This window comes from Callospermophilus lateralis, chromosome 9 (assembly GCF_048772815.1).
Source record: "Callospermophilus lateralis isolate mCalLat2 chromosome 9, mCalLat2.hap1, whole genome shotgun sequence".
NCBI classification, from domain to species: Eukaryota; Metazoa; Chordata; class Mammalia; order Rodentia; family Sciuridae; genus Callospermophilus; species Callospermophilus lateralis.
This window is the reverse complement of record NC_135313.1, coordinates 15,290,891-15,305,995: the sequence shown is the minus strand read 5'-3', so window position 1 is coordinate 15,305,995 and position 15,105 is coordinate 15,290,891. Positions and strand designations below refer to the sequence as shown.

Sequence of the window (15,105 nt, the reverse complement as noted above, 5' to 3'; positions counted from 1 at the left end):
TCCTAAAATATGGTGGCCTTTATTTTTAGATTAATTTCCAGTGTGTACAAGTCAGGGATTCCTCCTTTCCTGCTTCGATAAGTGAGCAGTTTTAAAGTCGCCGAAGCGTCAGCCTTGGACATCAAACCTGTTACAGAGTTTCCTCCGAATACACTTTAGAACATTCTGCTTGCTCAAAACAGTCCACGAGTCCCAGATAAACACACATACACACACATAATGGAATGTTTGAGCTCCTTGATCATCAGCAATAAAGAGTTGGCATATTTTGATTTGTAGTCAGGTTGAGCCATTGTTTTGAAATGTCGCTTGAGTCCTTTGTGGCTCCAGGTCCTTGTCTTCTCCACTGCAGTCATCCATCCTGTTCAAAAGAAGCTGAAACCAACTTTTGCAGAAAGAAAATCAATTGCTGCTCTTTGCCTCCACCTCCCCCAAAGGATGAATTTTTTTTTTTTTTTTTTTTTTTTTTTTTCTGAGAAGACTCTTCACGTCTAGGCTGTGGAGACCAGAAGCAGGGCCAGTTTTAGCTCCAAGTGGACAGTTCGTTTATGCAATATCTGGCTTGAGATAATGAAAGGCACCTGTGAGGAAACATGCAGCTTTTTAGGTCATGCTGGGACAATTCACAGTAAGGGGCAGTATCAGCTACAGGCTGACAATGTCATACTTAATACCGTGGTATCAAAGGATTGAGACTAATATTTTTATTCCTGAGACAAGTTTGACATGACTCTGTGTCCCTGGGATTATACCCCATGTGATCCTTGAGCTGACCTCATTAAGAACATGTGTTTGTAATGCCAGGGGTTATTTCATCTTGGCCAACCCTCATGTTTTACCTACTGGCAATCAGGTTTTATGTCTCAGCAATTAATAACCACAAGATGTTGTGGGCCTCAGTTAAGAAAATAATTATGTAAGGGAGCCCTTACTAGAACAATCAGCTGGTCTCGCCACAAAATTGGTACCGGGACGCAAGGCTTAATGATGCCTTACGCTCCCCCTTCTTAAGCAAAAGGTGAATTTATCTCCCTTCCAGGAGTGATCACCCCCTAGAAAGTCCAAGGCTTACTTTGTCCGTACTGCCCATATTGGTAGCCTGTGACAGGGTCCATACTGTAGCCTGTGGTGCTATAGGTGGGTGGACAATAGGACTGAGATGTTGGCAGACTGTCCAAGCTCTTCATATGGTCTAGTCTCTGACTGCAGCTGGCCGACACCGTGGTGGTAGGTTCCAGGCCCCCAGTGAGAGGGGAGAGCGCATAATCGGTCTGAGGCTGATGAGGTACCCCGCCATGGTTGGTCAGGAGTCCCATTACCTAAAAGAGACAGTCAAGTTAGAAGACATCAGCACGGACGGAGCACCAGACAGTAGCCCAGAGCTGAAAGAATCACTCGCACGTCCTATTTTTCTTTCTTTGGAAATCTGTTAAAGAGCTATTCCTAAGACTGTGACCTCAATTCAAAGTGGCAGCGATATTACATCATACCCAATGATAACATCTGATTGCAGTTTCAGAGAGAAAGGGGGTGGGGAGGGAGAAGGGAGGGAAAAGGACAAGGAGGAAGGAGAGGAGGAAGAGAGACAGGGGAGATTACACTATGTCCCCGTGATAAAATCAGACTGGAATTTCAAAGGAAAGAAAAGAAGGGACAGAGACAGGGAGAAATTATGTCTGTTCCTATAGAAAAATGTCTGACTATGTATCCCATCTGGAGGTTTCCTATATCATTTAAAATACGCATTTGCTTATTTTTAGAAGTTTTAGAGCATTTGCCAAGCATGTGTTAGGCTCTGGATTTGATCCCCAGCACTCAAAAATGAAAGTTTAAAAAGTGAGGGCTGGGGGGCACAGCTCTGTGGCAGGCTACTTGCCTAGCTTGCACGGGGCCCTGGGTTCAATCCTTAGTAGTGCAAAAGAAAAAAAAAGTTACATGAATCCAAATCAGGGTTTTGTGTAGGGGTGTTTTGAGACTTGTGTCTTTCCACCCTGTCTCAAGAAACATTCTCCCCTTGTCTTGAGTATGCTTTCCTTCCCTGAGGCTTCCTTGAGCATTCCTCGTCCCTCCCACAGGGTCTTGGTTGCTGGGCTGCCACACTGAGACCTCTGAGGGGTGCAGCCTGCTGCCTCTCTACACCCAACCCAGCACAACACTCAGGACCCACCCAGTGCTATGTGAACCAGTGGGAAAAGATTCTCCAAGCAAAACGTCTGCCTTGTTACCTAAACACTCCTTTCTTCTCTAACCAATGATGCCCAGATAAGACGTGTTAAAAGACAAGCCAGAAAAGCAAACATGTTCTTTAAAGTTCAGTTTTTGTTTTTTTTTTTAAATGACCCTGGTGAGTAAGACAACCTAAAAGACAAAAGAAAAAAAAAAAAGTGATAACAGAGGAACACCTTTCAGATCAGCTGAATGAAGTGTTCCCAAACTCAAACTCACTGACCCTTGCAACACCTCCTGTTGTGGAAGTAAGTGGATAATTAATTTTGCAGCTGGAAAATGGCCACACAAAAGAGGAAGTGATTTTTTTTTTCCCATAAAAGCAACAGCAAAATAAATCTGCTGAGTGAAGAGCCCCCAGAAAACACAGTGATGGCAAAATATTTAACCACTGGGGTCCACAACTGCACGACATGTCCATAACCCTCCTGCAGAAAGGAAAGCCCAGCTCTGACTGCAGGCGCTGGTGCTAATTCAGGCAGCAGAACCCTGGGGGCAAGAGCTCCAGTGGGGCAGGGCTGTGGGTCTTGCATCCCAAACGCATCCTAACTCAATTCAAAATCTGGGATTCCATGGCTTCCTTTGGGAAAGGTTTGCATAATCTTACAGCCAAACAAATTCTTCCTGAACAAAAGCTTTTAACCCATCCATCTTCAATGAGCCCCAAGAGACCAGGGGAGGGGGGACATTCATCAACTTCTGCAGGTTATCCTCTTTCTCCTCTAGCAGGCTGACCTCCATTTCCTTGGCATTATTGCATGTACACACAGGTGGGAAGGTGGGAGGGTGTGGTAAAGCAACAGTGTGTCCAAATTTTGAAAGATATTCCAGGGATTTACATTTTCTTGAGATATGCAGTGAAAGAGCTCTTTTGAAATGTCTGAAAAGTAGTTATATTCTCAAAAATGGAGATTGGCAGCAAAGCACAGTTTTATGAGATTGCAGGAAAGTGAAAGGCACACAATAAAGTATCAATAGGATGCACAGCTTCAGGAAGAATGACTTCAGGATCTTCTCCCACCTACATGGGTTGTAATTCCTGCCCTTCCTCCTCCTCCTCCTCCTCCTCTTCCTCCTCCTCCTCCTCCTCCTCCTCCTCCTCCACCACCACCACCACCACCACCACCTCCACCACCACTACCACCTCTGCCTCCACTCAAATTATCTTTCTTGAGCTTCTACAGATAATTTTACAGTGTAAACTTGGAAAATTCACAAAGTCCCATAAGTGGAGTTTTATATGATGCTGGGTATGTGTAAACACTAAGCCAATTCCTTCAATGCCTGAAAATCTTTTAGTTAGCAGCTATAAGAAACCCACTTTTTAAATTATTTGTCATTAAAAGAAGAACCTAATGCCAGTTCATCTCAATAACAATACAGATAATTATACATTGTGCAGATGAAAAAATTCATAAACTTCACTTGCTACTAATACATTATCTTGGCTAAATACTAAATACATTATCTTGGCTCAGAGTAGGTACCTCTATTTTTAAAGTCTTTTAAACCAAGGTTGTTTAGTGCCAAATACACTTCTTTCAAATCAAGGAACACATATTTGTGTGCTGATATGATGAGCAAGAATCAGAAAAAAATAAGAATACAGAAAATGTGTCTTTTTTTAATGAAAGGAGAAAATGATAAAGGGAAAATATTTTGCTGTAAGTAAGCTGTATTAAATTTTTAAAAAGCAGACTTATGAATTCATCAGTCTATAGAAGAAAAATACTGGTGGCAATAGATAAAAGAGAAATGTATTTTAAATTAATAGTATCCTTCCTGAAGATATTTATTTGAAACTCAGTTCATGGTATGTCACTTTAAGGAAGAAATGGGATATTCTAAGTAGTGTTATAGCTGAACAGCTCAGAGCAGGATTTTATTGAGAACATGCGCACTCTCCCATGAGCTATATATGTACATTTTTGTGATAAATTTCTTTTAATCCCCTGCCACATACTTCTCATTTGCGTAATTTTGAATGCAGCAATAACTTCATCTATGGGGAGAAAACAAGAACAAGGAGCATCCTAAAAAAGAACAAACAAGTTCTTCCTAAAGGCTAGAAAATCAGCTAATAGGGATGTTCATTTAGCAACTTTTTGTAGTTGCTGTTTTTGAAAAATTTTTAGGGCAGAATTTAACTTTGAGACCTTGGTATAGGTCTTTTGGGGGATGGTAGAGATACAGGACTATCTTCAAGGCCATATTTGTTAGTTCCTCAAAAGTCCCCAGGCAGAGTGACTTTAAAACCCATCAAGGGCTCCCACTTCAGCAAGAGCCCTTGGCCCCATCGCCCAGTATCAACAGTGGCCAATGCCGGGGAGGATGAGGACTGGGGACCAGACATCTTTGGTCCCAGAGACAAGACATTCTCCCACAAATGCCTACCTATACTATGATTTTCACATATTGATACAATCACTATCTTAAAATTTGTATAAGGATAGGGAATGGGACATTAATCCCTCCCCCATTTGGTCTGAAATTGAAATTAATAAATAACTATCATGTGAACTACTTCAATATTTTGCACAAAAAAAAATTTTTTAAAAACTTGAGAAATACACCATTTTCATAATCTGTCATTTAAAAGTTAAAAGTCTGAGGGACAGAGAGTGAATATATCAATAAAAAAATGCATTACTTTCCCCTAGCATAATTTAAAACCTCAAATCTCTGTGGAAGGGTCCCCTTACACTTTTATGTATGTTTCTTTAAAAGCTATTTCTTATTTCATGTGCTTCAAGGGAAGCTATGGAAATTTCTTTTTGCACACAAAGAAGTCGGTAAATGAATTTCTTCGAACTCTCCGATACGGTTATAGAGTGTCACCCCAATATATTTTCTTTCTAGGAATTTTGTCAGGATTTCTTTCATACATGCTATTCCTGCAGCAATTGATTATTCAAAGCCTAAAATAAAATCTCCATTTGTTGTGAAGTGAACTTTATCCCCTCTCAAATCCTCAGCAAGATATTTCTCCTACAGGGCTGGCATTTTTTTCTGTTTGTTTGTTTTTGTAAAAAATTGGGGGTAGGAAGAAAGCACAATTGCCTGGTTTTCATAAACAATTTCAAAGGAAATGAAACAAATTCAAGGATACTCTGTTCTGCCTCTTGAAGGCTGACCACATCCTTATGAGATGCCAAGGAGATCTACGAATGCAGCAAACACAAAGAGCCTTCCTTTAAATAAAGGTCTCTGGTGTCCCATCAGAAAAGGACCAGGGGACTCTTTGGCTGTTTTTACTTTTAGTTTTGTACAGCTCTTAATCAAAGCATATGGGGGAAAAAAAATCTATTAGGCATTTTTCAGAACTGTTACCCCAGACGCAGCTAATTGTTGCAGGGATGAATGTGAAAAACAAATTCAGAGCCTTGGACTCTGAGGCTCACAATTCTTCTGCCAGTTTCCTCTGTCGTTACCATTATTAGAGACATTTTCTGAAGATCTCTTTAAACTCATTCTCAAGTTTCAGAATTCCAAATAGGTTGTTTATATCTTGATTGGAAGATTATATGGTTCAGGAAAAACTAACTCTTTACAATTGCTTCATGCCGTATTTCTCTTGAATTAATTTTCCTATTGTAAGATTAAATATAAAAGATAAAAAAAACTATGGGCCAAATTAAGATTTACATTGAAAATGATGTGTCTGGAAAATATTTGTCTTGGCACAAGTGTTACGGTTTTGCCGTCCGTTGAAAGTGCTCTGAATTTATCCGAAATCTAACATGACTTAGCAAATTAGGGTGTGCTCCTGGACGCTTCTTTCCCCTTTGCAGGAATCTTGGTCCCTGTCTTTATTTTCTTTCTTGTTCTTAAATGAGCAGATGTTCTTCTGGTTTAACATTTAATAGCACAGTTTTTGTTTTTTTTTTTAAACACCCGCTTTGCATGATATATAGGGACTTTCTAGCCCTCCGCCCTTCCCTCAAAAGTCTACTATGTATTTTTTTTCTTTAGATATAATTTATTCCCACAACCAGACCCCCCCAAAAAAATCAAATGTTTAACAAGTGCTTTTTGCCAATAGGGGTGTCACTGGATGGTTAAATTTCATTGACTATGTTTTTGGGACTGAAAAGCCTCCATTTAAACAACTGAGACTTTCCTAAAAATGTCTTCAGGTTCAAATGCCTTAGGAATTATCCTGCAGTTGATTAGCATCAAAATAATTAGATTTTTGGTCCTGTCTGTTTGAAAGCTGTAAGAGGGAAGTTGCCTGAAGGCAGAACTTTCTCTTAAGGTATGTATGGTGACCTTCTCACCCATCTTGAGAGTTAGAGAACGGGCAGGACTGACCTTTACCTAACCAGAGAGAAAGGCAGTGCAGGCAAAACACCCAGCCAAGTCATTCCTTGGTGGTGGTGGTTGTTGTTGTTTTCCATTTAAATCCTTAGTCCACATTTTGCAAGTAGCTTGTTTAATGCACGATGAAAGGGCCTGAGTACCAGACAAGTGTGGTTCATATGCAGAATACATTTCCCAGCTGCATTTGTCAAGAGTACAGTAAGAACTGTCTCAGTTAAATGCCACAAAATATATGTGTGTTCATCTCTCTGGACTATTACGGAAATAACTTTTATCTTACCAATTTCTTAGTGTATCTATAATAGAGCTAAAAAGTTAATTTTTTAGCAATATTAGTTTTTTATTTCCTTTTATTTTTCTGGGTTTTTGTTTGGTTGGGGTATTTGTTTTTGTGGTACTGGGGTTCAAACCTGGGGCCTTATGCATATCAGGCAGGTGCTCCCCACCACTGAGCTACATCCCCAGCCCAGCAATATTCTTCAGGTTCTGATGACTGAAATACAAATTTAGACAAATAATTAGCAGAGAAATTCCTTGCAAGAGATTTTTGACTGTATGTATGTATGTGTGTGTATATACATATATATACATACTAAGTTCACTTCTAACAAGTGATGAACACATCTACCTATTATCAGTACAACAAAGCACCCTAAGAAAAAGCTCATTCCACCTAAATGAAAAAGTATGCCCAGTTAATACAATGGGTATTTGACTATGTTAGATCCATCATGGTCATAATAAAATTCTCATATGTTTTAATTCATTTACGCATGCCTGCATTTAATGTGCTTTGAGACCATGTCTACAATTAATATGATTTATGAGAAAAGAACATGTGCAATTTTGGGGGTACACCATACACATTTTTTTTTCTCCTATGAATGAAAAAGTATAAGAAAATGGCTCAAGGAAAAATCGTTGGCCCAGAGCACATTAAGATGGACTGATGGAGCCCTGAGTAAACTTGGGGGAGTTAATGATATCCTCTTATCTGACCCTGACACATTTGCAGCATGTAATTTACAGAAGCTCTGTCCAGGGAATCTTGACAAATGCTCCTAAGGACGTCAGGGCAATGTTCCATGCTAATGTAAAACAGATGTGGGTCAGATACCCCCATTCATCACTTAAGCAGAGTCTCAAACTCTTTCGGGGAGGAATGACATTACCTGCTGTTAACTCTCCTCCTTTAAGGAAATTGCTCCCAAACACAGTAGCCCTGTAAAGAGTATGCACTCAAACCCATCACTGTTTCAAAAACCCATCTGAGAACATGACTGTGGAAAATCAAACATATATCTTGGTTTCATTTCATGACTACTTCAGACATGTTTGCTCAATATTAATTGACCCTTTGGGACTTAGGATTCTAAATACAGAAAGGAACAGGTCCTATGCTTGGGCATCCCACAATACTTGAATGAGCTGCTATTTTAAAATTTCTAATTATCCATAAATTAAACCTACATTTAAGGAAATGCAGAACTGATTCACCTTGATGATCATTCTTTGATGCAAACCTTGTTGAATGTTAACTGTGCAGCTCTGACTGAGACTCACAAGCAACATCACAAACCAGAGATGCATGTGGCCTTTTAGCAAGAAGGGCTTCAGCTCTGCCCTCCTCAAGCTGAGAATGTTGGGCCACACCATATTCCTTTTCCCCTAAAACATTCCTCTCCACTCAGCAATCCAACAGCATAGAAGGCAGACATTCTGACCTACTGAAGGAGGAAAATAGTTTCCCAACTCAACAAGGAAATTTTTTCTTTCATTCAGACCATATAGGCAAATATTTCCATGGTGGCCCAAAGTCAATGTCACAAGAGTCCATCTACCAAATACCAGAAGACTACCCCAAAAAATACCCTGCCACCTTTCTCTTCATGGGAAGGAAGGTGCATCCTTAAGATACAGGAAAAATAAAAATAAAAAACCATTGAAAAGACTAAATAATGCTGGTTTAAGGGTACTACCAATCAGTAGATGTCAGGAAAAAATATATATGTATTTCTAACCAGGGAAGGTAGAAGACAGTCTTGCAAAAGTCTAAGAATACACATGGTCTTATGGGAAATGCACTGGGATCTCTTTCACAGGCTTTTGGAGAAAGTGGAATGAGCATTCATTGAAAATGCCTGAAACCTGTAGCAGCTCTCCAAATGTGAGAACACAGCTGAGGGCACAGTCTGCCAGGAACCAGAAGCAACTGTGCAACTGGGTATAAATCCTATCTACCTTAATTCCGCCCCACATCCAATTGCACCAAGAATGCTGCTTGTTGTCTTTTGCCACATGAAAACCTATTGGTATTCCTAATCCTAAATTTGCACAGGCAACCCTACCTCGTTGGGAAATATACGGGCCCTCAGCAAAGCCAGTTCTGTAGGTCTTTGATCTGCAGAAATTGAAGTCTGTTCCTGTAGATAGGAACAAGATAAAATTTTTGTAATCTTGTGATTAAAAGAATGCTCCCCAAGGGCTGGGGAGATAGCTCTGCTGGCAGAGTGCTTGCCTCACACACACAAGGCCCTGAGTCCAATCCTCATCATCACAAAAAAAGGAAAAAAGGGAGAGAGAGTGCTCCCCAATTGTTAACTCAAAATCACTTACACCATCCCTTCTTGTCCAGAACCTTTCTATCGCACCCGTTGTCCTTCTCTGGTGAGAGGGAAGCACTTCTGGGCTCCAGATTCTCTTGTCTGTGAGGCTAGGTATCATGCTTTGTGTTCTAATCCAGAATTTTGTATTATAGAAGATGGGTGGCATGTTTTAATGTCTTTATGTCAATATTAAATTGCAATAAAACCAAGAATTGGCAACAGTAGGTCAGCCGGCTCGCTCCCCACCCTTAGCTCTTGTTTTTACTGTGGTGGGTTCTCATATTATTATTATCATAGTGATTCAAATATAACCAGTTTTAGAGCATTGTATTTATGGGGACTATCTTATCCTAGCACTAAAATGACTGCCTCTGAATGAACATCAGTTGGAGTCTTTAAGCTGCCTCCGTGGAATTCTTGCAAATACCTCTAGTCACCAAGAGTCTGCCTTTCCTTCTATGTCACTGTTTTCACATTTGCTTTGTTTGTTGGAGACAAGCAAAAGGGCTTTGTTTTTTGGGGGGTTGGCTTTTTTTTTTTTTTTTTTTTTTTTGGTCAGAGGTTTGCGTGATAATTTTAAATAAACAATAATACAATCCTTACTTTAACAAAAATCACTTTAAATGGCTGGGACCTGTGTTCCTCAATATAGTTGTATGGGACAATTCTTTTCAAGATTTTCCAGGTTTAGCAAGAAAGTGAAACAGAAGATGAGATGGCTTGAACAACTCAGCTGAGCTAGTGGGTAGCTTGGAATCCAGTGCTTTTGACCTTGAACCTCTCTTCAGATCCTTGACTTGCACCCATGCTGCAGCCAATTCACCACTAAAGAAGAATTTCTTTCTCTCTCCCTCCCCTCTCCACTATCATGCTGAGATTGAATCAGGGGCATCTTACCACTGAGCTGCATTTCTAGTTCTTTTTATTTTTTTTATTTTTTTTTTTGAGACAGGTTCTCAGTAAGTTGCCAAGGCTGGACTCCAATGACCAATCCTCCTGCCTCAGCCTCCTGAGTCACTGGGATTACAGGCAGAAGCCACCGAATCCGATGAAAATTCTCTTTCTTTTCTCCCTTATTTTCCTTATCTAAATAGTTTAAACTGCCTTATCTAAGGAAAACCTTGAGAGTGTGGAATTCAACAAAAGGGCTGCACGATCAAGTTGGAGAATGCTGAGTTAAACAAAATTAAACAGTTTTCCATACTTCAGGACTTGTCAGAGCCTTTAGTAGGCACCAGGACCCTGACAGATAAAGGCATATGATTGTGACTTCCAATTGTGCATTCGGAATACTTTTTCCCCAAACCACTGTACCAAAAAGCCCATTTTGGGGGGAAAAAAAAAGTCTTTATTATGAGGTTCAGTTTGGCTTCTGGGTGCTCAAAGATAATTACAATACAGTTTTATTCCTCTTGAAGCTAAGTGTCAAAGGGACTGGGAATGGAGGCATAATAATACAGTACCATGTATGATATGTCTTAACAAGATGTAAAGATAGTAATGTGGCATCATAGAAGATAGAATAAGAAATTTTGCCTGCAAGAGCTAGGGAAGGACAAGTAGACCCTGCGCTGGAATTTTTCCCAAGGAGTCACACAGAGGATCAGTTCCAGAGGGGGCATTTATGAATCCCAGAACAGATGCAATCATTTAACTGAATTTTTTAAGTGTAAGCTGCCCAAAATGAGACATCAGGATTTTGTAAGAAAAAAAAACAACAACAGTCATTTCTTTAAATAATACTTGCCTCCTTCATTAGCTCAGCCTGAGAGTTAGCTTCATAGCCATCCCACAGCTAAGAAATAACCCCTTCGATGTAGAAATACCACCCTGGGATCCTACAAAAGGCACTGGCTCTAATATTAAGCAAAATAAGTCAGGCACAGAAAGACAAAGAACATACCTCTCACTTGTATGTGGGAGCTCAAAAGTTGATCTCAAAGAAGTAGAGAATAAAATAGGGATTAGCAGAGGCTTGGGGAGGGTGTTGGGAGGGAGGAATAGAGAGAGGATAGTTAATGGAGACAGACACAGAGCTGAATAGGAGGAATAACTTGTAATGTTCCACAGCACAGTAGGACAACTATGGCTGACTTAGTTAAATATTTCAAACTAGCAGGTAGAGAAATTTTGAATGTTAACAACAAAAGAAATCATGTAGCATGAGGTGATAAATACTCCAATTACCCTGATTGGATCATTACGTGTATTGTAATGTCACACTGTACCCCTAAATACTTGTGCCAATTAAAAACAAAAGCATAATTGCATAGTTTTGAAACAGCACTATCTCAAAGGCCTCCCAGTTTGCCATCTTTCCATTGATCATCAGCAGGGACAATGGAATCACTAATCCAAGAAACTCTTGTTTACTGACCTCAAGCTAAACGTCAAGAGTAATTTTTAAGTACTATACTTTGAAAAACATACACCTCTGATGAAACCCAGACTGTTTTGCAGAAACAGATTCTTTAGAGGGGGAAAAAAACACAACAAAAAATAGTACACAACTAATGACTGAATCAAGTCTCCTGTGTCCACAGTACAAAGCACACATTCAGCCCCTAATTGAATAAATATGCAAGTATTCAGATTTCTGTAGATATTGCCATTTTGCAAATGCAGTAATAAATTAAAAGCTTTACATTGCATTCCAACCAAATATAAAGGGTTGATTCAGACCATTGGCCTTGCCCTAGAATCTACCACAACTTTTCTGTATATTACTGACTACAAAAAAAAAAAAAAAAACACTATTCTAGTAGCTTAGATATAAACTAAGCAATCACACTCCAATTTTTTTTTTTTTTTCTCCTCAATGGCTGGAGGGATTTAAATGAGCCTAAACACCATGGGGTCATTGCAGTTGATTGGCCCAATGCACAGAAGAGTAAAGCTGACACCATTTCTATTTAAATCAACTCGACAGACACACACACAAAACAGTTAATGCAGCAGGAAAAAATTTTCTTGTGGCTCTCTTCAGTGGCATGATGTGAGATGCAGTGATCGGTTGCTGCTTTCTCCCTGTCTGCAAAAAGGAGATTTGGTCCAAGTCACTGCTACTCTCAGAATCCTCCAGGTTACTAACTAACTCAGGAGGCCACAGCCAAAGCCTACTTTTATAAAGCGGGGCTCTCCTCATATTCCTTAAGGGTAGCAACCACAGCCTTCAGAACAAACCAAAGGCACTAGGTCCATCCCAGTCTGTGAATTCTACAAATGGAAAATCAAGGCTTTTCAAGAATGGTTTTCTCTGTTTCAAAAGCACAGCATGGCAGACTGGACACATGCAAAGTGCCCAGGGTTCTTCGGATGTAGCTGGAACAGGCTCATTTATGTTTGTAAACATCATTGAACCTTTGTGAACGTGTAAGATTCCTCAAGCCCTGGTAATGAGCTCGTGAGCTGCTCTAAGAAAGAAACAAAATGACCCTGGAGCTTTTGAGAAGCTGCCGCTTTGGTCCGGAATGTCTGACCCAGCTTTGTTTGACACCCAACAAATCTCTTTAATCAAAATCACTCCTCTTTCTTCCACAGATGAATTTCTGGAAACTGTAAAGGGAAGGAAGGGCCTCCTTTGGGAAATGGGTTGGTGGCCAGCCACCTGCTCATCTGGTTCTTCGCAATGATAAAAGGTGGGCAAAAGGGCATGGGATTTGTCAAATGGACAAAACAAATGGCTGACCCACAAGACCAGCAGCAAATAGCTCCTGGATGTGTGCCCAAAGATGTCAGAAAAATTTCTCTCTTGAAACAGGAGCTGGCCGCAACATCAGGGTAAACCCTACTGCTTTTACCTGAATCAACAGTACAAGAGAAGACAAGGCTTTTGCATGGGTGGTGAAAAGGACCTTCACCCAAACATAGAAACAGAAAAGTACCCAAGACGACCATTTTTAATAGTCCGTTTTTAATGAATGCATCCCTTCCTTACATCTTGGATAGACAAACAACCATCATCTTGCCTTGCAGCTAAAGAATTTGAGATCATTTGTTAACACTGTGGTCCAAAAAACGACAAGGAAAATCAAAAGCAGTCTCGAGTTTTGTGTACACATATTAACACTTAACTGCTTCTCCCTAATAAGTTTCAGGATTAACAAATGTTTGTCAAAAGAAACTGTGCTGAGCAACTGAAATCTAATTTGAAATGGAACCAGGATAGTCTAATACATATATGCATGAAATGGAGAAGCCGCCTAATAAGCGTAGCTGACACCAAATATGCAATTTACATACATTACACACTAATAATCTCAATTTTAATATTATTCTTTAAAGGCAACTGGATGGGTGGTTGAGTTAAAGGTTTTCTTTTGTAAGATGTGAATAAGAACAGAAGTTGATCCTGGCGTCTTCTGCCATTAACCACAGTCTCGTTAGTAAAGATCTCTCTGCTCTTTCTGGGTCTATTCCAGGGAGGGCATCTCAATCCCCCACGGTCGGTCGTGAGGATTCAACCAGACTTAGACGAATGGTCAATAAACTTGATGAGATCTGCAGACCTATTCTTTGTTCCTGAGGTGCTGAGCGGCAAGCAAACATTCAAACATTTTCAAGCCTGGTACACAAATCTTTATGAGACTTTTTTCTTTTCCTCTAGATTATCCATGAAATAGGACAGGTGTACTGGTTATTCAATTACATCTTACCCAAGATCTGGACAAAATTCAAATGAGGCCTCTGAGCATAGCTCTTACTATGGGGATTTATTAATATCAGTTAAAAAAATAACAGTTAAACGTTCTTTAAAACAAAACCTTTTTTTTTGTAATTTAAGCCTATTTTTATATTTTCATTGGTTTCACTCATAAACTAGAAACTAAAATCTGCCCGTATGGTCTAAACATAAAATGTGTTCATAATAATCCAGATTTATACCAAATGTATTTTTAAGTATTGCTGAATTGAGAGGTACTCAAAATTTATGGCCTCTGAGGTTGCAAACAGGACTTCCTCTTTTTAAGAAGGAAAAGGCTTTAAATGGGTGTAGGAAGGGCTCCGAAAGCTTCTTGGGTATCAAATGGCTCCGTAGGAAAAAAAAAAATGTCAACGATATAAGAGTAAATGAATCAAAACCATATGGATCAAATTTTCCCTAAAATACACAGTTTGAAAAATTAAGGAGGAAAAGTGCTTGGCAGAAATGTGTTTCAGGTTTTACCAAACCCAAAACATTTGAAGAATCATTTGCAATGGTTGATGAACCCTAAATTCAAGTGGCCCCAATTTTGTATACTGCAGAACAATAGAAAGGCTGCCCAGGAGCATGGAATCCACTGATACTATTTTTCACTCAAGAAATCCCTAGAAGCCGTCACTAAGGAACTGTGGAGTTTGTTGAAGGAGGGTGGAGGTGGGGCGTGAAATGATAAAAGTTTGTTAATTTCATTGGTCTTGTTTGGGGGGTTTGGCTATGTGTGTCTGGGGGTAGGAGAGCAGTGTGGGTCATATTTCTTGCCTAGGAAAGTTAATTAGAAGAATATGAGCCAAATGTTAATTAGTCTCATGTCTTAAGCATATGGTAGCATTTCCCGGCACTCCATATTCCAAGACCATTCCCTGTCCCTCCTGCACATGCTGAAAGGTGCTGGAAACACACTGTCTGAGGATGAAGGAGAAATAGGTTTCTATTTCCCCATATTCTGTGTTGTCCCTACAATAAAAGAACATGTAGTTCAGACAGCTATTCTGAGAAAGTAGAAAATATGGGGGGTTTATAGCCAATCACCCACCTCACCCATCACTGAAGATCTCTCCTCAGGTAGCCCCTCTTGGATCCAGCTTTGGAGGGACTGGAAGCCCAGCCCTCCATTTGTGAAGCCCTCCCACCACCTTTGAAGGAAAATCAGGTCAAATGTCAGTACCAGAGTCACAGAAAGCTTCTCAGAACGTTATGCATCCTTTGGTAGAGACCAGAAATGAAAAATATGTAATTTGAGGAACTTTT

At 39.9% G+C, this 15,105-nt stretch overlaps 1 protein-coding gene across 3 annotated transcripts in view; it reads right to left on the bottom strand.

Annotated features, from left to right (window-relative positions):
- Positions 1-546: 546 nt before the first annotated feature.
- Pax3 (paired box 3) overlaps positions 547-15,105 on the bottom strand; it is an 89,156-nt gene continuing 74,597 nt past the window's right edge. For all 3 annotated transcript variants that reach the window (XM_076866087.1, XM_076866089.1, XM_076866088.1), the window contains exons 8-9: positions 1,073-1,319; positions 547-581 (exon numbers count right to left, since the gene is read on the bottom strand). In XM_076866087.1, the coding sequence (XP_076722202.1) occupies positions 547-581; positions 1,073-1,319 (282 nt within the window). The remainder of the gene's footprint in view (positions 582-1,072; positions 1,320-15,105) is intronic.